The 27,516-nt window shown below is 35.3% G+C and overlaps 1 protein-coding gene across 4 annotated transcripts in view; it reads left to right on the forward strand.

The window, feature by feature from the left end:
- LOC108366955 (KNR4/SMI1 homolog) overlaps positions 1-27,120 on the forward strand; it is a 60,108-nt gene extending 32,988 nt beyond the window's left edge. For 2 of the 4 annotated variants that reach the window (XM_017621494.1, XM_017621690.1), the window contains 4 exons: positions 23,665-23,847; positions 23,951-24,141; positions 26,456-26,665; positions 26,726-27,120. In XM_017621494.1, the coding sequence (XP_017476983.1) occupies positions 23,665-23,847; positions 23,951-24,141; positions 26,456-26,665; positions 26,726-26,812 (671 nt within the window). In that variant the 3' untranslated portion in view covers positions 26,813-27,120. Of the gene's footprint in view, positions 1-20,745; positions 20,936-23,664; positions 23,848-23,950; positions 24,142-26,455; positions 26,666-26,725 lie in introns of those variants that run through there. The other 2 variants (XM_017621618.1, XM_017621554.1) reach the window with 2 other exon arrangements.
- The last annotated feature ends 396 nt before the right edge of the window (positions 27,121-27,516 follow it).

Below are 27,516 nucleotides of genomic sequence, written 5' to 3' on the forward strand. Positions count from 1 at the left end.
TCTTTAAAAAATTAAGTGTTAGAAACGTTCTACTTTATAGAAAATGTTAAATGTTACCTAAATATGTAACATATTATCCTTACATTGCCTCGCGTTCTTATTTTTTCATGAATAGAAAATATTTAAGTCAAACAACTAATGTCAGAAACGAAAATAAAAAATTCGCAACATCGAAATGACCTCAAAAGACCTCCAAAGGGATTTGGGAGTATTCTTGGCAGATAAATGGCTACGGTAGCGCAATGTCGAGTAAAGTGTTTTTATTCCTACACCGAATAATTTTGTAAGAGAGGTAAAGAAGTGCCTACTTGAAAAGCCTGCTCTGCGCTTGGACAAAGCTGGGCAGCTGCAGAAGAAGTGATCGACTACTTCTTCCTCTTACTAATCTCTGTAACTTGTGCAATATTCGTGGTAGAATATTTATAGTCTCGAAGAAGAGTACCTACCATACAGCCAATGCCCGTTAACATAAGCCGTGATCTGTAGTCTTTCAGTCCTAATTCCATAGAGAAAACTCCGCAGTCTTGTAGTATGCCATTCTCTTCTTGACGGGATGCTCGTCTTTAAGAGCCTATCCTAGGGGGGTTTAGGGCGGAGTAGTCGATTTCTTGGCTATAACTACCCCTTCCATTCGCCATACGTTTTAGTCCTAACTTAGTGTCTCCGACCCCATGTTTATCTTCGACCACTTACACGCGGGAAGACTGTGGCAATACTCTGTTTCTTTGTAAATAGAATTGCTTCGGTTTTATTGGGGTTTATTCTGTGATAGCTATGTAACTGCAAAAGGGCAAAAATTATGTGTAAAAGTAGCAAAGCTGAAAGTACCCTGCACGTGTTAAAACTTTCACCATGGTTAAGTTAGGTAAGATTTTGGTGGTTGTCCCAGATAAGGGATGATACCACGTACATTTTGAACAATCACCATTACTTAATCGAAGAAATCCCACAAGTCGATTATAAAATATAGAAGGACACTCGCTTTTATTCCCTCCTCCCCAGGATTTGTTAAGAAATGTCAGCCAAAACGTTTCCATATTAACTTAATACTTCGTAAGTGCTGAGGTAATTCTAGCACTCATGGCAGCTGCGACAGGAGAAATCAGGAGAGATTCCGAGCCTTACTACTGGTTATCAATGGGACAATCAACTGTCAGCACAGCTAGAGCTGCACCCGATCAATCCGAGACTAGAAGGATCTTGCAATCGCTCCTTTCTGGGTTTATGCCCAGCGCTTGCTGAGCTGGCATAAACACTACCTGTCCAAGAGTTAAGCACAGAAGACCAGAGGCGCCTATAACTGATTCCTGTACGGTTATAACCTTTTAAGGTACCTTTCCTTGCCAAGTCGCGACCATGTAGTTTCCTGCTATGAGGCTTTAGCCCGAATGGCAGCTACTTTTTCCTAAACAGTACTGAAGCAGTCTGTAAGTCTGAACTTATTGTTGATAGAGACCTCCGAACAGAGAACCCCTCCACCAACCCCAACTGCAAGTTTCGATTCATCGGCAGAAGCTACTAGGAGGATATTAGGAAACACAGAAATCGAAACCCTCCAAAACTCCAGACTATCTAGTCTTCAAGCCTGCTAACCAAACCGGTTCGTGCTGCGGTAGTTCTGGCTGCACGTTTGGCAGTGGTTATGTTCTGCACGGCCTTAAGCGCCAACTAATTCCATCAGACAATGGCTCCGTAAATATAATAAATATCTACGCTTAAATATTTTTTCGTTGATCCGATAAATTACTTGGGGTGAGAGATCAAATCGCATACCAATAGCTCACCTGTAGCAGTATTAGGCAACTGCTGCCTTCCTCAGCTTTTACTCAATGTTTTGCCTCCACGATTACTTGCCCTGTCAGAAAGCTGTAGACGAACACCTAGAGCTGACGGTGAAGTCGTCGTTAACCTCAATTTCAGAAATTAGAACATATCTTGAAATTACAGTTGAAAAAAAATTCGGAATAAGCATTGACATCTGAAGTGATGTCTATTTTAACGTATAAGGGACCAACCTGACTGAGCTATGTGTGGCTAAATGCTGTAAAGATTAAACTGACCAAACCTTCTTATTTCTTTTAAAACTGCTCCTTTACTATGATACGTCCAAGCTTTGGCCAAGGTAGGACAACCCCGCTGGACAAGTAAATATTTAACACGATTGGAAGCTGCGTGGTGCCATAGGTCAATCGACCAATTTGCCTGGTGATGATTACTATTGAAATTAAGAAGTAAAAGCAAGCTTTACGTTATTATGAAAGCCAACATTTTTTTCTAATAGCAATCATACTAGGTATTAGTAATCAATCAATTTTATTTATAAATGAGCTAATGGTATGACTAATCAGTTAAATCAAACCTTGACTAAAGCTTCGTGCCAAATTAATCTAATACATACATATGTACGTACTACGTAGAAAACTTAAAGCGTAAATATTTATCATTATAAATGAGGTGTGAAACAAAAATAGTGATAAATTCAATAGAAAGAAATTGTCATTTTAGGTATTTGCTGCTTTGAGTGTAAGCCACTGTCAAAAGCAAAGCAAATAAACTGGGTCTACATCAACAAGCGATTGAATGTAGAATGAAGGTAGAGCTTTCAGACTTTAAATAAACAATGCAAAGTTTATAAACAGAAATTTGCATATAGTACATACTTATAACTAAGTAAGTGCTCCTAAATATACATACATACATACAGTGTCGGCCACTTGAATAGTGCCCTCTTTTGATGATCAGTATTCGAGATTTTTTGAACAGGCTAATCTCAAAAACTATTATATTCTGTATTAATAGGAGAGTGACCTTTGGTATTTAGAATTTCCACATGTATAAAAATTTATAAGATCCACAACGTTTTTTGGATCACAAAAAAAAGAGGTGTCAAATGAAAGGGATTGGCAGCTAGATAGGCATTAATATTTAATTTTTTTTTTGAGTAGGGTTGCCACGTGTTAAGAAAATAACTATAATTAATCTTTTCTAAATGGAAGGTATCAGTTCGGCGTCGTCACTGTTAATGACTTAGCCTCTAGATGTGTAGTAATCTCGAGAATTCCTAAACATATTTGGACGAGATTTTGTTTTATATAATCTGTATCGATGGTGGTATTATCCTTAGTATTTCTATACGGTTGCCCCCTGTCTAGAAAATTATAAGTTTCGTTCAATGCATTACAAAAAGTGAGACTTTTTGTTTATGATATCAGTTCACTCAATCATAAAAAATTGAGATGTCCATTGAAAGAGATGGCCTTCAGATGTATAATAAGGTTTTATTTTTTTGAAATTTTGAAGATATTTGTTGAGTTATTATAAATTTTGTATAAAGTTTGAAAATTGGATTTGCATGGTTTTTTTTAGAGAATATGCTAAAATTTTATAAAAAATTAATGAGCCTCAAATAAATAAAAGGAACACTGTCAATACTAAGGTTTATAAGAGGGCACAATTCGTGTGGCCGGCACTGTATGTATGCAAGTATCTACCTACATATTTATGCACGTACATATGTATTTTGATAACTGGATTTGTTTTGATACTTATGTATGTACATATTTTTTATTTACATGCATACATAAATGCTTGAAAATATATTATATTTAATTACGACGTAGTAAAATAGCATCTACGTTAAATTAAACAAAAATAAATCAGAATCAGAGAATTCTAAAGCAAAAGTAACAAAAATGTGCAACCTCATTTACATTTGTATGTGCAATTCATTTGCATGCGTGTTTTCAATGCGGCACAGTGAGCCAAATTGCTTGAAGATTTACAAAAGGTTTTTGAAAACTAAAAAGGAAATAAAAAAATAAAATAAAAGTAAATAATGCAATACTTTTTTACGTTACAGCTGAAATAAAGATTGGATACCATATTAGTATAAAGGTACATATCGGTTCTTGAAAAGTTTTCTGACATAGGGCGTTTTTTAACTGGCTGCCGAGATATGCTGATCTTCCACTCAGGTATCGATATGTTGTCTTTCTCGTGCTCAACGTGTCTAGTCCACAACAATCCTGAATCTGTGAGTCTGACTGCCGAATTAATCGTCCTAATTTCAGTTGAAAATTGATAGGGATTAACTCGAGAATAGCATTTCTTTCTAGCGGAACTTTAGTGCATCTCTTGCTCCTGCACCTGCCACTCTTTGTATTCTTCATGGTATCATCGTATTCTTTATTTAGGTTTGGGTGTTATCCAGCCCTGACCGGCAAAAAGACGTAAGCGACATTTTTTTCCTAATTTTCTTGTTGATGGCGAAGTGTTCCTATAGCATAAATGTAGATGCATTTAGGGCTCCGTGAGTTAGAATTGTTAGTTTGAAAGCGGTTTACGCCCTCATCCCAAGTTTAAGTTTAAGCCCGTGGTTTCTACTGAATATTTTCTTCCAAGTTTCGTATGCTTTCAAGGCTTCCTGCCTTAGGTTTTCGATGTTTATTTTCTAGTTTGGTGTCCATCTCGACGCCGAGGTAATTTGATTATGACTTTGGTATTTTGTTTCTTTTTATAAATAGAAGAGGTACTGTCTTGTCTGGACTTACATCTAGGTCGCTTCTTGTAGCCGAAGTACGTAACTTTCCTAGTGTTTTTTCGCTTGTTCCGCTAACAGTGGAAATGGCGTGTCTGAAATTGCCATTACAACATCATGCTAACGCCAGAACTTCGGACCCCCTCTGTTGGGTTCCAGCGTTGTAACCCATAACACAGGTATCCAAAAATTTTCATACGTCAGTTGAGAATTGCAAATATTCAGCTAGATGATACAACTACCAAATTTTATTAGGCATCTCATATTGCATATTTTTAGGCATAATCATAATATTTGCAACTCCCTTGAACAAATGAGGGCTGCAAAAAAAAAAAAAATCACTCAATGATAAAACTCCCCAAATGATTATTGTCATAACTGTGCCAAAAAATATACCGATAAAAACTAAAAAAGGGAAAAGGGCTACTAGTATGGATCTTGAAGGATCAAACATTATAGCTTTATAATAGTTGTTCGTTGTAATATTTCACTCTCGGTGTTAAGGAAAAGAAAATTTAGAGCAGTCGGAGCTAGATAGCCGACAAGGTTTTTATACCCGAGCGCACTTGTGCACAAGGGTATATTAATTTTGTTCACATAACGGTTGTTTGTAACAGCCAAAACGAATCGAGATAGATATAGACAAATGTATACATAAATGATCAGGATGAAAAAAGAAATCGATTAAGCCATGTCTGTCTGTCCGTCCGTCTGTCCGTCTGTCCGTCCGTCCGTGTACACGATAACTCGAGCAAAAATTGAGATATCTCAACGAAATTTGGTATGTAGGTTTCCCTTAATCCAAGGTAGGTTGGTATTGAAAATGGGCGAAATCGGACTTTAACCACGCCCACTTCCCATATAACGGTAATTTCCAGAAATACGAAAACTGCGATATTTTAGTAACTACTGAAGATAATTCACTCAAAATTGATATTTACAATAATTTTTAGACGAAAAATAAGAATATTATAAATTTTTGGAAAATGGGCGTAGCCACGCCCACTTATGGTTACATGTGTATATCTTGGTAACCGCTGCACCAATTTCTTCCAAACTTGGCACAGTTGTTGGCCTTGGTACAGCATAAAAAACCGCCGAAACTTTTTAAAATCGGACAATAACCACGCCCACATCCCATATAACGGTAATTTAGAGAAATACAAAATCTTCGATAAATCATTAAATATTGAAGCTAATTTATTCAAAATTGATGCTTGCAGCAATTATTTACCAAGAAATACGTTTATGGTAAAATTTTGCAAAGTGGGCGTGGCACCGCCCACTTATGATCACATATAAGTATATCGGTAACCGTTCTACCAATTTGTACCAAACTCGGTGTGGTTATTGTGCTTGCTACATATAAGCAAAACGTTGAAAACTATTGAAATCGGACTAAAGTAACGGCCGCTTTTCATATAACGGTACATTTCAGAAATGCTTGAAACTTCAATATTTCGAAATTGAAGGACGCTAATTTACTCAAAATTGATACACCTCGGATTACCATCTAGCGGTAGCTTTCGGAAAGGTGAAAACACATATATTTAATACTTGCGCCGGGTATTTAATGTTCGGCTCCGCCCGAACTTAGACTTTCTTACTTTATATTTTAAAGCATTTCTATTTTTGAAAGAAAGTATTCGAAATTAAAGTTCGAATATTGAAACTCTGATTTTCAAGCTTTTGACCACGACTTCCGACCTTTCGTCCCACTGTGCGTTTCACATGAAGCGGAATAAATTGGGGCTGGAAAGGTGAATCTTTCCACAATTACATACATACATTACGTACGACTAATTATTCTATAAGTTCGTGCACGAGTACTCGCTTTTCGTGCTCAAATGCAAGCACGTACACATATACCCAATATACAGACGCAGAGGTGGAGCGCTGAAGTGGGATTTGTAATATGAGTAACACAACAAACAGCAGCAGCCTTAGTCGACAACTCTATTGACTTGTGCCCTTGAAATGTGTAAAAAAAAACAAAAACAATAACTGAGGTGTGTAGTACGAGTATGAGGAACTAAAACGTGTAGATAGTTAATAAGGCAAACGTGTGCCTCAGATGGGGCACAAGTGATGGACAGTTGCTTGGATAGTTGGGCGGTCGGTCAGTTGGTGGGTCGACTGCTCGTTTCAACAGATGATCAAATTGCAGGGAACATGAAAACAAAACAATTTTTCACTGTTGGAGTCATATATATGTATGTATGTATGTAAGCGATTGCATTCTGGCTGAACGTGGAGCTAGGGATATGTAGTGGAGAATGGTGTCAGAGTTGCTAAAGTGGCATGCAACCAGTTTCAGTACACCTCTATAAGCCTGTAAATAAATGGATGGTATGCTTATATGTGACCACATATGTGTTGTTACTGATGTTCTACATTCATTTGCTGCTTTTCGCATGACATCAGCACGTTGTACCTACCTACCTACCTACCTACCAATCGTTAAAGGGTTGAGTATTGCCGTGCAACTGGTATTGGGAAGAGTCATAGCGCAGTGTGAGCTTTGATGTGGTTTCAGACTTGAATTCGGTTTGAGGTTTGCAACGCTTGCGGTTGAGGTGTGCNACCTCGGATTACCATCTAGCGGTAGCTTTCGGAAAGGTGAAAACACATATATTTAATACTTGCGCCGGGTATTTAATGTTCGGCTCCGCCCGAACTTAGACTTTCTTACTTTATATTTTAAAGCATTTCTATTTTTGAAAGAAAGTATTCGAAATTAAAGTTCGAATATTGAAACTCTGATTTTCAAGCTTTTGACCACGACTTCCGACCTTTCGTCCCACTGTGCGTTTCACATGAAGCGGAATAAATTGGGGCTGGAAAGGTGAATCTTTCCACAATTACATACATACATTACGTACGACTAATTATTCTATAAGTTCGTGCACGAGTACTCGCTTTTCGTGCTCAAATGCAAGCACGTACACATATACCCAATATACAGACGCAGAGGTGGAGCGCTGAAGTGGGATTTGTAATATGAGTAACACAACAAACAGCAGCAGCCTTAGTCGACAACTCTATTGACTTGTGCCCTTGAAATGTGTAAAAAAAAACAAAAACAATAACTGAGGTGTGTAGTACGAGTATGAGGAACTAAAACGTGTAGATAGTTAATAAGGCAAACGTGTGCCTCAGATGGGGCACAAGTGATGGACAGTTGCTTGGATAGTTGGGCGGTCGGTCAGTTGGTGGGTCGACTGCTCGTTTCAACAGATGATCAAATTGCAGGGAACATGAAAACAAAACAATTTTTCACTGTTGGAGTCATATATATGTATGTATGTATGTAAGCGATTGCATTCTGGCTGAACGTGGAGCTAGGGATATGTAGTGGAGAATGGTGTCAGAGTTGCTAAAGTGGCATGCAACCAGTTTCAGTACACCTCTATAAGCCTGTAAATAAATGGATGGTATGCTTATATGTGACCACATATGTGTTGTTACTGATGTTCTACATTCATTTGCTGCTTTTCGCATGACATCAGCACGTTGTACCTACCTACCTACCTACCTACCAATCGTTAAAGGGTTGAGTATTGCCGTGCAACTGGTATTGGGAAGAGTCATAGCGCAGTGTGAGCTTTGATGTGGTTTCAGACTTGAATTCGGTTTGAGGTTTGCAACGCTTGCGGTTGAGGTGTGCTTGTACATATGTTATATACATTACTCATATGTATTTATATGTGATCTTATTTATATGGATTCAAAAAATGCTTCTTACGCTATACTCTAAAGGCAGTAGACTCAGCAGCAAGCATTTACAACATCTCGCCCTTAAGCTCTACACTTCTGCTGGAATGTTTTCTTGATTGACCATTTTGTTTCACCACTTACTCAATACAGCAGCGGCAACTCCGTTTATTCATATGTTCCTACTGCTTAGCAAATTAATTTGTATACTTTATGCAAATGGCTTACATGGTTGGTTGATTTGTTAGCTGTTGTTGAATGTAAACAAATAAACTAATAAAAAAATCAACACAAGATAAATAATAAATCTTTGGGAACAACAACGGAGTGCATAACAAAAGTTTAAGTTAACTAACCTAGGGCACAATTTCATGTCTGGTGTAAGAAAATAATACAAAAGATAAACATAGTACAAATGTGGAGAAAATAAAATAAGGCTGTAATATAATGCCTACGTTCATCACTTCGTAAATAGTCATAGCTATAAATATAAATATTTACACTATAAATACACTTCACTCTGTGAATTGTTTATAGTAAATAGAATGTCAAACTTGACCCAGGTTAGTTTAACAGAGTCGCTAAATATCATTGCACTTTAATATAATAGCGATCACTAACCGTTTGTCGCCCTCTTATAGATATTGAGAGCTACAGAAGCCTTCTCATAACGTCCAACTATATTCTACTTCCAGTTCAGCTTCTTATCTAAACGAGCGCCTAGAACGCCGTTTAGCTCCAGTGGAGTAACCGAATGCATTTTATATCGAGCTCCGCCTTGCTTCTGCTGGCGCTTAGACCACTGCGGGTGGATCACCAGGATATATCCCAAAGCGTTCGCTACGTCAGCTCGCATGGCGTTTGCGGAAACTTTCACCTGAAGGCGATTGCAATGCCATCGGCCTTTGCAATGACTTTTCCACCCCACAATCCGTATCACACAAAGGCCCGTTCATGGCTTGATGCCATAGTCTCACCAGCGGTTGGATTAAGCCAGCGTCTGGTGATGTGAACCTTGATGAAGTTCAAAATTATATGAACCAGGATTTTCCTTTAAACACTGTAAGATCGAGCCATTCCAACTAAAAGTTTTTGGATTTTGTTGTCCGCTTTATTGCAGCTTCTCGGTACAGGATTTTTTAGTTAGTTACTTAGTTCTTGGGTGTAACAGAACAGAGACACCGCGAGCTGAAGGATCTTTTGTATCTCTTAAAAAGAGCGTGCCTAACCCAATGTGGCTAAGTTACCTTCGGCTTCCCTAATGAATCCTAGAAAGGCTTTGGTAGGCGAATTCTTTATTTAAAATGTTTCGACTGCAGATTTAAAATGGATCAATCTTTGTCTGGCAAAACCCTCTGTGACATAGTACAAAGAGGTTTACACTTAACGAAGAGTTGGTGTGCTAGAGTGGGACTAAACATTAATCCCTCTAAGACGGTTATCATACCCTTCACTTGGAAAAGGAACATTCCAGGTATGACAAATAAGATAACCTGAAATGTGGTCGTAGTTGGGGTCTCTGTCGAGCTTAAGTACCTGAGTCTAATCCTCGACTCTACGCTTCTGAGGAGATCCCACGGAAACGAGCGCACTAATAGTGTGTGCGCGTTTAGCAGGCAAGTCTTGGAGGTGCCGCCCAAGAATCCTCAAATGTATGTACACCATGATAGTGCGACCTATGGGGCGGTGGATTGGGCTTAAAGCACTGCATTGACCATGGTGAGACAGTCTCTCACCAAGCTGTAACGTCTGGCTTGTGGAAGCATTACTGGAGCAATGCGCACTCCACATCACCGTAGAGGAAGCTGCCAAATTTACTATCCTAAATCCTTCTCCATATCGCCTGGGAACATGGAGAAGCCACGATCTCAGCTCGGACTAACTCTCTTTCCCAGCGATGTTATAAATAAGGTAATTGTTTTCGATAGGAAATTTAAGATAAAGCTTTTCACTAATGCGACCTGGAGCGACTCCAGAATGTAGGGATATATACACCCCTGCACCATGCATTGGTATACTGACGGCTCCAACATACGGGAGGGTGTTGGGGCAGGTATTTATGGTCCCGAGATGATTCTATCCGCTTCCATGGGCAACTACCCAGGCATATTCCAAGCGGAGGTATACGCCATCAATCGGTGTGCTGATATCAACTAATCCTTAGCGACAGCCAGGCAGCACTTAGGCATTATCATCATTTGAGACAAAATCGTCATTCGCACTTGAGCTCCTGTGGGTGTCAGGTCACAAGGGTAATCGAGGGAATGAGATAGCGGACGGCTCTGGCTAAGCCGGCGGAAAAGATCCAAAGAGGAACACTAGTAAGGTGGGAAGAAAATTGGCATAGTACAACAAGACTTCGTCAGAGTGACGTGCAATAATGCCAATGGAATTAATGTCACTGACATTAATACACAATTGAAAAGTGAATTAATATCGCATCGAAATTAATGTCCATGGACTTTATTTCTGATCGTCCGTAGAAAATAGTATTCGTATACCTTTCCGAAAGCGCAGTAAAATCCATGGGCATTAATGCTTTATCAAAAAACTATCGACTAAATACACTTCTAACATACTAAATTCTACATACTATGAACATAGTATAGATTTAATAGTGCATAACACCACGGCGGTTCGGGTTCGCGCGGCTAAGAATATTCGACACATAAAGGAAGGAAATAATATTTTTGAATATATTCTCCTTACTCAAAATATTCCTATGATATGATTATTGTTAGGGCATATATCGCGCTGCCACCTAGCTAGATCTATTGTGCTAACCCTTCACTCCAACCTTAAGCTGTTAATAAAATTAAGCAATTTGGAGAGTGTGATGTTCCACATTCTGGATGGAGATGATATTCACTCTCCAAGGTGTATAAGTCTGAGTCGATTTAAACGCGGGCAAACGCATAGTATATGCTCCGAGCTTTCATCCTCTAGCCCACAAAACCTACCGTTCGCCTCCTCTGAGAGTCCCATCTTGTGCAGATGGTACCTCAGCTTGCAGTGTACTTTCAGGTATCCGGTGAGAGTTCTTAAACTCTATCTGCTAAGATTTAGCAGCCGTTCAGAGATTCCTCGAGAGGGAGTTATGAATCTTTTGGACTGCCTATTATCCTTTGTCGAGCGCCATTGGGTTGTAACTTGCATGTACTCCCATCCCCTTAGGAGCTCTGCTGTGTATCCTATGGATAGATCAAAGAAAGGCTGAGGGCCGATCATACTCCGTTGTGCACCGATTTTCGCTAGAGTGTCAGCCCTTTCGTTGCCATCGAATCCCCCTCATGACCCGGAACCCACCATAGGGTTACTCTGTTACTGGGTCGTAGTCTGACCAGTATTTTTTGCAACTGTCTACTACCTTTGACACCATTTTTCTGGTGCTCTTAACGTTGCCTGGCTATGTGACATGATGTTTATTGTTGCCCCATTTGTCCTTCTACGAAGACATCCGTGGAGACAGACTTCAATTGCAAAAATTTAGCCCTGGAATATAGTAGGGTATAAGCCCATCGGGACGCTGTTTTGAAATCAAGGTCTATATACGCCGGCCCCAGTGTTCCCATCCGCAAGTTTCGAACCATTAGTGTACCAGACTTGAGTTCCCTCGCCAAGCATGGTGATTATCGTTTTACAGGTGGTATCCCTTTCAGGTATTATTACCTTGTAGGGCTTTGTAAAGGTCAGCTTCGGTAGCATGGAGTCTATGAGTTTTATAACGGGATCACTTATGAATGGTTTTGCGACACCCAAATTACCCCTTAAATTCCCACTTTTCAAGCTACTTAGGTTCGGTAGCCTCAGGGCCCTCCAGTAAGCTTCTTTCTCTATGTGTGGCTAAAGGCGGTATGCTTGTGATAACACCAAGCGCCTCTGTCGTGCACGAGTGCATAGCCCATGTTATGGCCACACAAACCGGGCGGTGGAACCTACCGAGAATGACTTTAGAGGTTCCTATTCCTATTGATGGTTACCAAATTTATTTATACTTCACGTAACACTGGTTTACAAAAATAATGCGTACGAGAGAGAGAGAGAGAGCAAAAAAAATTTGAAGCAATGTCGTTTGGTTCATTCGTTTACTCTCTTTGTTGTCAGATGGTATTTAGTTAGTTTTCAAACTAGAAGCATAACCCGAAGGCACAAGCGCTCAGCTGTAACATCAGCTGAACATTCTCTCAAGTTTATAGATTTTTTTTTATGCGGCTATGACTCTCCTAATTCAAACTGCGATACACACTTTTGCAATTAATTAAAAGTTCCACACTTCTCTGGTGTCCTAATCTTTTCAACTTAATGTGCCAACTTTTCACTTGCTCAGTTTTTTTTTTAAGAATTCGATTTAGTCTACCGGCCAGGTCTATTTGCTATCCCACGCGCAAGTTTTTTGTGCTTATGTACATACATGACGCCTTTGTGGTGTTTTTTTGCTTCAAACTTTGTATTCGCCGCTTGCGAGCCGGTTCTGTTGCCTCAACACCTTCTGCGTTGAAAGTCTTTTATTGCTTGCGTCTCCTTATTTTGCGTTTGGTTTTAATAGCTCTTTCTGGCCATAAATTATCGAGAATATTTAGCTAGTTAAAATTTGTGACTTTCAAATGCGTCACTAATTTTTTTTTGCACCAAAATGTTTAATGATTTCCTACTTTCTATTTTTAGTATCTTTCAAACAGTTTATCGTGATTTTTTTTCGCACACGTAATTAAATTCATTTCGTTCAAATTTTAACATTACTAGCTGACATTCAAAGTTGCTTCGCTTTAGTCGGTGTGCCGGTTATTGCGTTGTAATTTTTTCGCGCTAAAATAGCAGAAAACTTAGTTCTACTGATCTTTGTTGTCCGCCATCTTTTGTTAGCTATTCTATTGTTTCTAAATTTTATGCTATTGCTATTCATTTACAGACATACATACATACATGCTGTGTTGTTACGCTTTATGGTAGTGAATATTAATGATATTTTTATTACATGTATACGTACTTATATATTTATATTTCTATAGTCAGATTTCATTTAATTAACAGTAAAAATGAGTAAAAATAAATAAATAAAAAATTAGTTAATGGAAAAAAGTGAAGCGTTAGTGATTTAGTTGCTGGATTCTGCCACCAATAAATCTGTGCTAGATATCTTTGAATTTGTGGTTCTAAAAAAAATTTGAAAATAGGAAGATATTTTAAAACTTCAGTTAAATAGGAATCACAGCTGTGCTAGATTTTGCTTATAAGTCTTTTTTTTTTAACCAGACATTATATAATCCAAACTTTAAAATCTTTTCGACAGGAAAACCATATTTGAAGTTTCTAACTAAGACATGAAACTAAGGAAGAAAGAAAATAAATCTAAACTGAGTTTAAAAAAATTTAAAATAAAAACAAAAATAAACAGAAGAACACTGAGGAAAAGTTTAAAACAAAGCTAAAAACGAAAAAAAAACTTCGAAAATTCTGCTTTTCATGGAATTAGTGAAATTACGTTCTTGATTTAGTTTACAATTTTAGCAATTAAGATACAATTTTTTTTGTTTAAGATACGCGGGTAGTCTTTCTCTTATAAAAAAAGCAGAGATTTAAAAATAATTGTCTATATATAATGAAATAAAACCCATAAATAGTTTTTTTTTTTATATTTACCGCTAAGCTAATGAAATAAAAATTTATAATATAGAAAAAATATTTATTTTTTTTTATTCATTTTTATAAATTGAGATCTTCCCCGCTAAGCCAACGAAACTAATAATTAAAAAAGTTTTTTAAAATGAATGGTGGTCGCGAATAACTTTATAAGCGACAGGATTATAATTTTGCAGAAATAAAAAGAAAATGTGTTTAATGCCGCACATACATATGCTCATTTGATTTGGTTTTCTACTTTTTCGGTACAATAAACTTGTTCTTAGAGTAAAAAATATTAATGTAAAATCTACATTGTACATTTATATCGTTAAAGTTAATGAAACTTGTTCTAAGAAAATACAACGTTATTCGCGGCGACCATTCAAATTTATAATTAAAAAAAAATATATAAAAAAAAACAAATGATGAATAAAGAAAAAAAAATTAGTTTCGCATAAATTGGTTTTCTTTCTAAATCTAGGTTTTCCGCTTAACTTACGATACAAAAATCTAAAAAAGTTTCTTAATCTTTTTTTCAAAAACAAAACACATAAATTTAAATAAAAAGTAAAAAAAAAATATTTCAGAGAGGCTTACCTTCTCTCTAAATTAAGATTTTCGACTAAATTAACGACAAAAAAAAATTAAATTTTCATTAAATGTGTTGTTTGATTTAACCAAGAATTCAAAACAAAAAATAAATAAGTAAACAAAATTATATTGTTGTTATAATTTGGATTTTTCGACGCAACAAAAATCGAAAAAAAGGTTCTTAAAATTTCTTTTTTTTCTATTTTTAAGCATAGGAAATAAATTTAACTGAAAGAAAAAAATTTCTTTCTAAATTATTTTTCAAAAAAAGGAACTTAAGTTTAAATAAAAAGTAAAATACATAAATAAATATGAAATATTGAAGAATTGAAAATATGTTTCATAAAATAAACTCCTTTTCTAAAAAAATCATAAATTTTTATGAAATGAAAAAATTAAAATGCAAACATAAAAAAAAGCGACCCACATAGAAATTTTGTTTCTCTAAATTTATTATTTATGGCGTTTTCTTTTCTGCAAAAAAAATCATTTTAGTATAAAAAAAAAAAAATTATCAAAATCAAATAAATTTTTAAACACATGAAAAGCAAGATAAAGCAAATATTTTTTTTTTTTTTAAGAAAATTTTTCTTCGGCAATACAATAAATAAATAAATTCTTTTATAGGTTTTTAGAAAAGAAAGTATAAACCGACATTTTTTTTGAAAGACAATTTGACCTTGTTAGAATTATTCTAGAGACACACTGAGAAAACACAAAAAAATTTAATTCTTTTTTAACTAATATTTACCAAATATTTTTTGTATGTCTTTTTGCTTAAGAAAATAATAAAAAATAAAAGTTAGAAAACCTGAAAGTAAAATCGAAGTATCCTTAGCAAAAAAAGGGAAATTAAAAAAAGGTTTTTTCAAGCATTCTTTTTCTCAAGAAGCACAACAAAAAAAATCGAGAAAATGCGCAAAAAATATTATAACAAAAAAGAAAAAAAATTATTGAACCGATTTCGGATTTTTTTTTCGAAAAATACCGAAACACACTCGTAGTTTTCTGTTTTGATTTGAAATTCGAAGAAAAATCAATTAAAAAAGACAAACAAAAAATTAAACTTTTCGAAAATGCTGCCTAGGCCATTTTACGATTTTTAAGGCCAAAACCGATTACAATTTTTAAAGCTGTAACCGTGACAGCGATAAATAAGAAGGGGAAAGCAAAAAGAAACATAACAAATAGCAAAAAAAATTTAAAATAAAAAAAAAACAGCAAACAAAAATACAAAAAAAGTTACAAAATATTTTATACTATAAAATATTTATTTGGCCCACTGACACCGAAAAATCTTTGACGTTGTTATTTTGTTGAATATATTGCGCATAAGCACAGGGAATCTTCGCCATCTTAAAGTTCACTTGCATATACATGCATACATAAATATGTATACATATGCACATATTTGTATGCCGGCAAATAAATATTTAGTACGTGTACTTCATTGAATATTTTATATTTATAAACAAAAACACAAACAGCTGGTTCGGCTAGCCTTGTATGCGCCGCAAGTCAAAAGCTAAAATGACATCATACAACAAGAATTCTCTGTACAACCGGCGTATTAACTGTACATGTAGATTTATTAAATGCGAAATGTGTTGCTGATTTAAAAAAAAAAATTGCTAAAATAAAATAAATGATGTATGTATATATGCATGCACGAATAATTCGCAAATATGAACATGAAAGCGCTTAAGGTTATGCCCAAGCAAAACACGCTTTAAGCGGCTTAGTGACAGGCGAATGGGGTGGCAATAATAACAGAAAACGTCATCTTTGAAATTAGCAAATATGAAATGTCAAAACGACTGCGCCAATTGTGTTCTGAGCGTTTTTGTGCAAATAAACGCTACTTGTGGGTGAATTCACGCTTCGACTTGTTCCATAGAGCACAGCTTCCCAAAGTGAGTTCCGCGGAACGTTTAAAACTAAGAGAGTTTTCGAGGGCGATTTTTATTCTTCGGCAAAAAAGCTCTGCCGAAAGTTTGACGGATGTTCTAGGTTGCTGTTTTTTCGTCAGAAAAAGTCAGCTAGGAGTTCGATGAAGAAACTTGATTTCGTCATGTATCGTGATTAGCCTTAAAGTACACTATCAATGAAACGATCGAAAAGCTTTATAGCCACTCTATAAATGTTGAAGCGATTAAATAAGTTAGCAGAACTTTTATTTCAATTTGCTCTTTTAGACGATTGACTCAAGAGTTTGTGTGACGATGTATGGAATGTTCGACTTTCTTTGCTTCGCCTACAGTTGAAAGTCTCATAAACTAAGGTTTGAAGAGAAAACGCCTGTCAGGGTCAAAGTAAGCTTTCAATCCCAACTCAACTTTTAGATATTTGGGCGCTTGGAACCCGTAGTATGTATAAGACTGATTAGCAGTAGAGTTATTTTTAAAGTAGAAATAGACACATTTTAATTAATAGTTTATTGCGTTGAATTTCAGCGCAGATTTCAGCTGCCTAAATATCGACGGCCTACATATCATTCTATGTACATACATATAAAAGTGAAGAATTATATATACCCTGCAAAAAATTGTGCGACTAATCTCTAAAGAGAGTATTCCGAGATTACTCTCAATCGGGTACAATAGGGCATTAATTAGTCGCAACTAGTCTCATACGGGTACTAATGGAGATCAATTAGACTCGACTCGTCTCTTATGGGTATAATTGGAGATTAATTAGTCCCCAACTCAACGCTAACGGGTACTATTAACGATTTAATGATATGTACGCACTTAGTCAATGCAATTTCATGTGCGGCGTTGGCACGCAAGGAGAGTATTCGCCTAACAAAACTGAGCACCCCGGTTCGAATCTCAGCTGGCGCAAATTTTTATTTTTATTTTTTAAAAGTGACTAGTCGCTTTTTATACCCGTTCGGGTATAAAGGTGAACAATTAGTCTCTTCATAGGACATGCTCGAACAAAAGCGAACAGTTCATTCCATATAAAGAGATCAAAAGTGGTATTAGTCGCATGCTCCTTTGCGATTGCTCCCGGAGTCATCCCGGATTAGTCCCATTTTTTGCAGGGTTTGGCCATATGCACATGCATATGTACATGTGTACAGCAAAACAATACCAAGCATCCGCACGTATGAGTTCATTCAGCCGTTCGAACGAATGCGGTTGAGCGCTGCCACTCGGCCATCCGACGCTACGCTGTCGAGTTGCCTCAGCTACTGCGCATTTACTCGTTTTTCCCGCCTGACTTTAGCAGCTTGTCGTTGAAAAATCTAGCCTATCCGGTGCTGGCGAATGCATTCCTCAGAATGCCGGTTGCGATGATTCCAATTGCGTCGCTGCCTTTATGTATCAGCCGCTCCTCTCGATGCTAAGTGGTTTGATGCGAGTATTTTTAGCCAACGACCGATGCAAAAATGCGACGCAATTGCAATTTTTCTGTTCGAATTCCTTTTTCTTTTGCCTCTCTCTGCCATTTACTCAGCGCGGAGATGTGATTAACTAGCGAGTTTTTTTCTTTTAAATTCTTTTACTTTTCACCAACCAAATGTATGCCTACCGCCTTAAGAAAGCTTTGTATGCATCTACATATGTCTTTATGTGTGGTTTGCGGAATTTGTGTTTGCGCGTCAATTGAATTTGCAACAATCAAAGCTGTTAATGAATATAAGTAGGCGTTCAAGTAAATGGGCGTTGATGAGTTGAGCTTCCGCTTTGGTGCGTTTATAGAGCGCGAGTGCTGATATGATTCGTTTGTGCATTTCTACTGAACTTTTTCTATCTTTTGAGGAATTGGTTAACTGTGACAAATTTTCGCTTGTGAATTTGATGTAATGCTCTAGGAGGAGTGATTTATGGGCCCACGCTTGAATTAGATAGTGCAGTTGTTCTTGGGAATCTTGAGCAAATTCAGTCGAGTTTTGAAACTAGCCAAAATGGAAAGAGAAAACGTTTGAGGAAAGTGTATAGGTACGGAAATTTTGCTTCCAAATCTTAAATATTACCAAAAGAGCTCGGGATATTTCTCAGACTACAAGTCATTTAGAAATCGTTTATGACTTCTAAAAAGCTCACAATTGGGAAGCAGTAAAGGACAGAAAGACCTCATTTGGAAATGTATTTTCTCCATTCCACAGCAACGATTTTGAGAAATTACCAAAGCGAAATGCATTGACAATTTTCGACATTTCTGCAGTATTCATATCCTTATTGAAATTTGGAATTTGCAATAGTGCAGGGTAATCGCAGAGTAAGTGCCTGATTGATTCAATTTCTTCTTCGTCGTGGAGGCTCCTGCTGTAGTCATTGCGACTGACTTTATTGAAAGTGAGAATTTCTCTCGATCTTCTTATATTCAATTTCGACTACAAAAGCTTCGTTGTATTGCAGATTTCAGTGCGTTTATATCTGGTACCCGCTGCTTGAAGGCAATGTTCCCTTAATAAGATCTTGCAGGAAACGATTGGCAATCCTACCGTCTTCCGTAGTGGTGAAAGTGGAATGTACCTATATGAAGTGCAAAGCGGCCTGCTCTGCCATGACTAAAACAGGGAAAACAACACATCATACTTTTTATCAACTAGGCTGTCAGCTCTTACCATTAAAGCGGGCACAAAACACTCCATCCCCGGTGTTATTTAGCCCCATTACGGCCTCGATTCAAGAATCCATTGTTCTTTGATAATCGTGCGACTGTATACATCCTCCCCTAGGAGACTCGTAAGTTTGCCTGAATAGCATCATTAATGCTTCAGTTTAATTTTAACGATATTGTTTATCGTCTAAGAGCCGTTTTCTAAAGTATCCTTTAATGTTAAAGCTCACTTTATGTTTAAAGACTATGCCTAAATTTAAATATTTATGTTATCGGCTTCTGACGTATGCTTGTTTCTTGGTTGTAAACCAATTTAAAACCGATAATGAAGTGTTTTAGTTTAAACACAATAATAAATTTTAATGCATTTTAATTTTGAGAGTTAACTGTTTTTTTTTCTGCCAAATATCAGTTAAATCTGCATTGTAAGAATGAACGTTAAGGATTAATGAACACATTTTAATGTCGTTTTTATTTATTTTAATTTTTTTTAATTTTTGTTAAATTTGTTAACAAAAAAAAACAAAAAAATAATATTTAGAAGATAAAATGATAAAATTCCATATATCTTATAATAGGTAAGTTATGCATTATTATGATCATTAGTCAAGCTGTTTAAACGGATTTGAAATACAAATCACATCAGCAAAAAAATTAAATTTTACAAAAAAAGTGACAGCAACAAAATAGTCTACATATACATATATATATAGTATAACTTATTTGTAATTTGTGTTTTGTAATTACTTCGTGAACATTTTTGTATGCCGATCAAAATACGAAGCCAAATCCGAAAAAATTGCTTTTTTCCTGTTTGTTTAAAAAAAGGTTTTTTTTTGTTATTTAATAGTCTGAAAACAAGTCGGTCTTAATAAATGTCGCTTCGTAGTTTCTAGTTGGCATTTTTTTAATTAGTTTACAAATTATTCTAAAACTCCGAATTTTCACAGCTTCTGAGCATCAGATGACAGCTAGCAATTCACCCAAACAAAAACTTGTCTCCTTTACCTCTATGCATATTAGGGCGTTCACGCTACAAGCAAACGAAAAAACGGCAGTTTCTTTTTAGAATAGTTCTACTAGAATAAACGAAATACTTCGTTAGCAAAAGTTTAATGATTTTAGGCGAGTTTTAATTTATTGACATTAGGGTGGTACGTAAGAGTGATAAGAATTGAGAGGTAAGTACTACAACAAGGTACTTGGTCACTGAACTATAGAACAAAAGAAATTGTATTTTCGAGGCAGGAACATCAGTGTATCACAAGATATGACTAAAAATGTAACACGTGACCCCTACGTTCGACAAAAATAAAACCAAAATAGATTTCTTTTTTTTTCTGGTACGGTCTAATGTATACACATATGTATGTAGGTATGGTAGGTGTGCCTGTGTATCCACATTTCTTTACTAATTAGTTCAATCTCTCATGCTCCAGCGCATTCGCCGCTTGGCCTGTCTCATTGGCACGCTAAATTGGCGTTTCAAAAAATTTATAAAAATAAAATCGAAAAAAGTGCATAATAATAAAAGCACGAATTAAACTAGGAAAAAATAGTAGTAAAAAAAAAAATAACAAATACTTGTAATTTACCTACGCTTCACCTATGTATGCATTGAAGCCACAATAGCTAGGTATATATAGCATTTAATATATATATAAGTAAGCATTTAGAATCAAGTTTCGCCTTTTTTCACCATTGTTGTGGCAAATCAAGTTAGAAAGCGCCGATTTAGTTCGCGTTTAACAGCAATCGAAGGTGGTTCACTCACTGAGGACGTTCAAGGAATATTTTGTGTGTACATATTCGGTTTATATTGGAGAGTGACTCATTTTTTTCCATTTAGTGTAGTGAGAAATAAGGCGTTGTAAAAAATGGCATTCAGCGGTTGCACGGGTAATAAAAATCAAGATAGTGTTTGCTGAGGAATGTTGTAAAGAGTAAAATTAAAAAGAAAATTCTTACAGGCGGTTTCACCAAAGCAATTTAAGTGAAAAATAATTTTAATATTTTGAATTTTATGTGGAAATTGACAGAAAACAAAAAATCATTTTCCATTTAAATTACTGGCGAAACCGGCTGTTAGCTTAATACGATAAGCAGTACAAAAAAACTCCGTTTAAAAAGCATGAAATTCGAAATCAAATTAAAAGACAAAAAAAATGTGTATGACATTGTGCTACTCATTCAAAGTTGCAAAGAAAACAACTACGAAAAATGCGGCATTATGGACAGAACTCTAGGAAAACTCAGCCGATGGGCTGACTAAGGTGTTCTTAAAGTTGACCCAGAAAAGCAAGAACTAATACTTTTAACGGCCAGGAATAAGGTCTCAGCTTTGAAGGACTAAATTTGAATAGAAAAATTCAACGATTATAAAAACGAACAAATATCTAATAGACATACTACCATATCCCGAGCTAATTTGAAAAATAAGTATAGGTTAAAGAGTAAAATTTTACCTTTTACTCTTGTGAGTGCCTTTTCGGGAAAATGTGGGGCCTTAGCCAAAAAGTTTTATTCTAGATATCTTGTATATACAGTAGCCTTACGTCTGATCTTATATTAGGGTGCCCTAGCTCTTCGGAATGGTAGTGCGCACTGCTTGCTAACCACTACACCACAGCGGCCGCCATACGTCGAGAATTTGATACCTCCGCCTAGAATCATAATGTCATGGCTCCAAAATGTAACCCTTTTCTGAATCTTGTTCTTCCTCTTATTGGTTGGTACTTTAACTGCCTAAGGGATTTTGGCCGAGTCTGACAAAGTAAGCCATCTTTGAATGCCTGCTGTTCGCGTTATGCAACCCTAAAAGAACATTTAATTTACTCGAAAAACCCAGACTGAATTTGCTGAGCTTGGCATCGGCCGACTATTACACGCGGCAGAAGGCCGAACATCGCCTACAGTGAATTCTGTAGATACTGAAGTACAAAAACAAACAGGAAACTGTAGACTACCTTCTTTGCAAATGTGTCCAGCTTGAGTTAGGAGTAGTCCGTTTTAATATCTGTCTGATATTAGTCTCCACAACATTTGCATAGTCATCCTGGGTTTATGGTACTAAAACAAAATTTATGGGCAGCGTTCTGTAGCACTAAATTTTCAGTGTAATTTTTTGTTAACCAAGTTAACATTTTTTTTCTAGACATTTTTCTAGTAGCTTCTTCCTTTTTAGAAGTTTTTTTTGGAAAAAATTTTCAGTATCAGCGTCAAATTTTAATATAAATTTTTTTTTATAAAACTTTTTAGTACTAAATTGCCAGCCTACATTTTCCATCACCCAGCCTCCAATACTAAAAGTTAAATTCTAAGCTTTTAGAACAGGCTTTTGCGTCTAAAATTTTGGGCAATCAAGTGTGGTCTAAAACATATATTACAAATTTTTTAGTAGATTCAAAATTTTTAGAACAAAATTTCTAGTACGAAAGATTTCATATCTTCAGCGTTTAAATTAATTATTTTATATGGTTAGTAGTAAATTTTCGGTGAAAATTTTTTGTTTGTTTGTTACATACTAAAGATTTTGTACTACGTTTCTAGTAGTGGTTTTTGGGACTCAAAGTTTAGGTGCAGTGAAAAATTTTAAGCATACATTTATAATAAATTTAGTATTTTTAAAACAAAATTTTTAGTAAATTTTTGTTTTTATTCAAATCAAAATATTTTTGCATTTAATCAATTAGTACTAAATTTTTGTTCCTCAGTTTTTAGTACCAAAGGTTTAGAACAAAACTTTTGGTACTGTCTTTTGGGACCCAAGCTTTAGGTACTTAACTGTAGTGCAAATTTTTAAGCACACATTTTTTTAATAAATTAAAAATTTTTAGAACAAAATTTTTAATGCACAAATTCTCATGTATTTAAATAAACATATTTTTGCATTAAATTTTTTAGCACCAAGTCTTCGGTGTAATTTTTTTCCTTTCCTTTCACTTCCAAAGCTTTAGTGCTAAACTTTTGTTACTGGCTTAGGAAGAAAAGTTTAGATTTTTAAGTGTAGCAAATTTTTAGAACAAACTTTATGCAGTAGAATTTTTAGTACGCAATATTTAGTACAGATTTATATTTTTAAGTTTTAGTATTTTATGGAACCGCATCCCAGAGTTTCACAGCATTTTCAATAGTTTTCCGTACAATTCTTATGAAAAAACTCTGAAGCTGTAGTTTTTTAAAGTTAACACATGTAAACAGCTGACATTTTTTAATAATTCCGCTAAACAAAATTTCAAACATATTTCCCTAGACTTTTCGAGTTTAAATATTTTTATGCTTATAGTACACAATTTATTGTAGTTATAAATAATTTTTATTTCCTTGTTACTTCAATGAAACTGCCAATATTTATGCATGCTTTGAAAGAATTCATAACATGTGTATTTTCCATTGTGAAGACAAAGCTTTAAAGCACGTTCATCATACATTTTTAGCACACTTTTAGTACACACAAATATATTTTCCAAAACCTATAGTAAATATGAATGTGCTCCATAGAGTTCTTAGACAGCTTAGAATACTTTATTAAATTTCGTTTTTATGCAATATAGTACATGCACACATTTAGAAATTGTAATAAAAATGTTCCTTAAAAATTAACTTTTGTTTTTTTTCTAACTTTTTAGCCTCCCTCAAAAGCTTGGGCGACAAGACCGCCAACCTCTTCAGCCGCAAGAAGGAAGATGTTGAGAAGCTGGCCAAAGAGAAGGCTGACAATGCCGCTAAAATGGCCGAAGAGCAGGCCAAGGCCGTAGGACAATCGGTGCAGCAGACCAAGAGTGAGGCGGAAAATTTGGCAGCTGGTGCAGGTAAATTGAAATTACTAGTATCCGAAACAATATTTTGAAATTTCTTCTGGCTTAATCAATTCATAGTTCTGTACGCTTGCTCATACAAAATTGTTCTTTACAGCCAAGGAAGCCGCCGAGTTGGCAGCTGCTGAAGCCCAAAAAGCCGGTCAGGCCGTGAATTCTGGTGTGAGCCAGGCTCAAGCCGCTGTTGATCACTCTAAGCAAGCCATCGATAGCACCGTGCAACAGGCGAACGCTGCAGCTGCAAATGCCAAGCAAGTGGCCGCCAATGTAGCCGAAGCATCACAGAAGGTGAGGGCAGCGTTGATAATAATCGAAAACTCAGATTAGGGGAGCTAAAAACTGGAGGAATATACATATAGGCCAACTTGTTAGAGATTTTTTCTGTACTAAATTTTTAGTACACATTTTTGAAGCTTAAATTTGTATGTCTTCTGTGGTATTATTTTAACCTTTATGATCTAAACTCTTTGTACATTTTTTTTCCCAAAATTTTTGGTGCAATGTTTTCGGAAACAAATGCGCATTTTTTTCTGTACTAAACTTTTATCAAAAACAAAATTTTTCAAGCCAAAAATTTTACTCTTTGAGTGTTACCAACTAAAACTATTTTAACAAAAGTTTTAGTACATTTTCGTGTACTAAATTTGTAGTACAATATTTTTGGCAAACAGATTTGTTTCAAAAGAAGTTTGCTCTCTGAAAGCTACGAACTAAAAGCTTTCAGCAAAATTTTTTGGAAACTTTCGAGTGCAGTCTAAAATTTGCAGCAAATTTTTTGAACTAAATTCACTCAGCAAAACACATATCGAACGATTTTTGTGCATAACTTTTGATCTAAAATAAATACCAAAAAATTTTAAATCCAAAAATTTTCGTTCTTCATTAACTAGATTCTTTGAAAATTTTTCTGTACTTAATTTTCAGTACAATATTTTTGGCAACAATTTTTAAGATGTAAAACTTTTTGCTCCTGAAAATATTTGAAACAAAATTTTTCGTAAATTTTTAGGAACCTATTCAATGTTTGGTACAAAATTTTTTTCGTAAAACTTTTATATCAAAAATTTCTCCACTAAATTTTTAACACAAGTTTTTGCATGTTTTTAAGTCAAAAAAATAGTTTTATGAAAATTGAGAGCCAAATTTTTTTGGTAATTAACTCTTTTAAATTTCGCAACAAACACAATTTTGCAATATGGAAGTTAAGGTTTTAAAGGCTTGTGACGAAAAATTTTACACATATTTTGAACAAAAATTTTAGAACACATTTTTTCTGCAAACGAAAAATGTTGCTTTAACCCTAGTAGGCTGAACTGCCTCCAGACGGTCGTTAACTAAACACCTTTTTAGTGCACCTATAATAATTTTTTTCTATATTCGTAAGGCGCGATCTTTAGATAAAAATAGTACCTTTACGGCGGTGTAAATTTTGATCCGTTATGTCAATCCGTTTTATTTTAATCGGCAGTTGAATTACAGATTTTGAAAACACGGTTAAAATTAATTATTTCTTGCTATTTAGTAATTTCGTAATTAAAGAAATTTTTTCTTTTGAAAAATTTTTTGATATAAAAAATTTGGTGGATTTCGTTGTTAAAAGCACCGTATTTTAGTATAAGTTTTATAATTATGTCACCATTCGAAGTGGAGAAAATCGCAATCGAACACAGACCGTCTACAGACCGGCTTGCCGACATAAAAAAACCCAGTTTGCATTTTTGACCGTCTGCAGACGGGATGCCGGTTCGTTGGTCAACATTGTGTAAGAGAAAGCTGAAAATATGTGTAAGTATACCGGCGAGCCCGTCTCCAGACGGTCTTGGGTTTTCTCCCCTCTAGGAAAAAGTTACTGTCACAGATCGAAATGGACATCATTTTTGGATTTCTCGTGCTAAAGTCACCCATTCCTGAATTTTTCAACTCATAAAAAAATTGGCCTACTAGAGGGTTAAGAATGCTTTTTATTTAAAGTCTTTAGTGTTTTATAGTATTTTTATAGACCGAAACTCAAAATTATTTAAAGTTTGTATTAAAAAAACTTGAAGAAGCTGAAGTAATAGTTTGGGGCCCATTTGAAAATTATTGTGCTATTGATTTCAAATATTCAACTCTATAAAAATTTTAGTACAATTTGGTTTTAGTTAAAAAAACCCTATTAAATCTTTTAATAAGAATACCAAAAAAACAGAACTGAAAGTGTTGAAATGTTGCATTTGCACGTCTTAATTTTTTTTTTTAAATATAAAACTACTTGTTAGCAAAAGTATAGTAAATTTTTCTATGTTTTCTTTAGTCAAGGTTTTTTTTTTTTGATATTTCAGAACATTTTTTAGTGAACCTAAAATTTCTAATATTTTTTTAATATGTTAAAAACCAAATTGCCCAAACGGAGCGTATTATTTAAAATATTCCAAATAGGGAAAGCTTATTTGAAAACTCTTAAAATTTTGTGAGTCAATTTTGAAAAATATTAAAGTACTAGAAAGTGTACTAAAATTTTGTATGCTACCCAAATAATACAAAGTCAAAATGAGAATTTGCATTGAAAATAAGGAAGAAATAGTTTTCAAATTTTAATTCATCCACTTTTTTTTTCTACCAGGCCGCGGCCAATGCCGTCGATCAAACCAAGAAGGCCGCCAACGATGCGATCAACAAGAGCGTAAAGGCCGCCGAACAGACAGTCGATACGAAAATGAAGGAAGCGGAACAAGCTATTGACGGTGTCGTTAAGCAGACTAGCCAAACGGTCGACCAGAAGATGAACGAAGCCAATCAATTTGTCAGTCATAAGCGTGAGGACTTGGAAAAGGTATAAGCAGTTTACTTTAGAATTTTCAGATTTTCTTAAAAAAATGTCTCTTACTTTTAGACCATCCACGATGGCGCCGCAACTGCTCAAGAATCTGCCGGCAATCAGGCAGCCAATCTACTTGGTAAACTGCACCTCGGCAAGTAAGCAGAGAACAGTTAAATTGTTTTGAGAATTTACAGGAAGAGAGGAAGTAAGGAAGAAAGAATGAAAGGAAGAAAAGAAGATTGCACGGAATGAAGAAGTAAACACGAAAGCGTTAGAAGTTTAGTTATGTAATTTGTAATACAGAGTCAGTTTTAAAGTAGGCAGTGCGAAAAAAATTAAAAAAATATATTAAATTAGCAACAACATGAGCAAACACTTGCAACTACAGCCTATGCACTTGTCGGAAAAGAAGAAATCAAACTCATTACAAGCCATCATAGATATTAAAAAAAAATGTTGAACGCAAAGTACATATAAAAAAAATATATATATTAATTTGAAAATATTCAGAAAATTGCAGGAGCAGATAAAAAAGCTCATTTAGGGCCAATTTCACAATGCGTAGTTAACTCAGAATCGGGAGTTAACTACAGAATTTTGTACTGAAAATCTCTAGTTAAATGTCGATTCTGAGTTAACTACGCACTGTGAAATTGGCTCTTAGAGCGCTAGGGAACCTTAGGTAAACTAAAAGCTTGCAAGCAGAAAAAACTACATTCTTCAGGAATTTTGTGAAATTTTCCGAAAATCAAGTAACAGGTGTGATCGTTAAGCAGAAAACTCTTTTTCCGAATTGCTTTTTAAAAATATACTTACCGCGAGAGAGAAATGTGTTGAATTATAGTAAACAAATATTTACAAAA

Source organism: Rhagoletis zephyria, unplaced genomic scaffold (genome assembly GCF_001687245.7).
Source record: "Rhagoletis zephyria isolate East Lansing unplaced genomic scaffold, Rhagoletis_zephyria_1.1 Rzeph_scaffold_00002, whole genome shotgun sequence".
In the NCBI taxonomy this organism is placed as follows: domain Eukaryota; kingdom Metazoa; phylum Arthropoda; class Insecta; order Diptera; family Tephritidae; genus Rhagoletis; species Rhagoletis zephyria.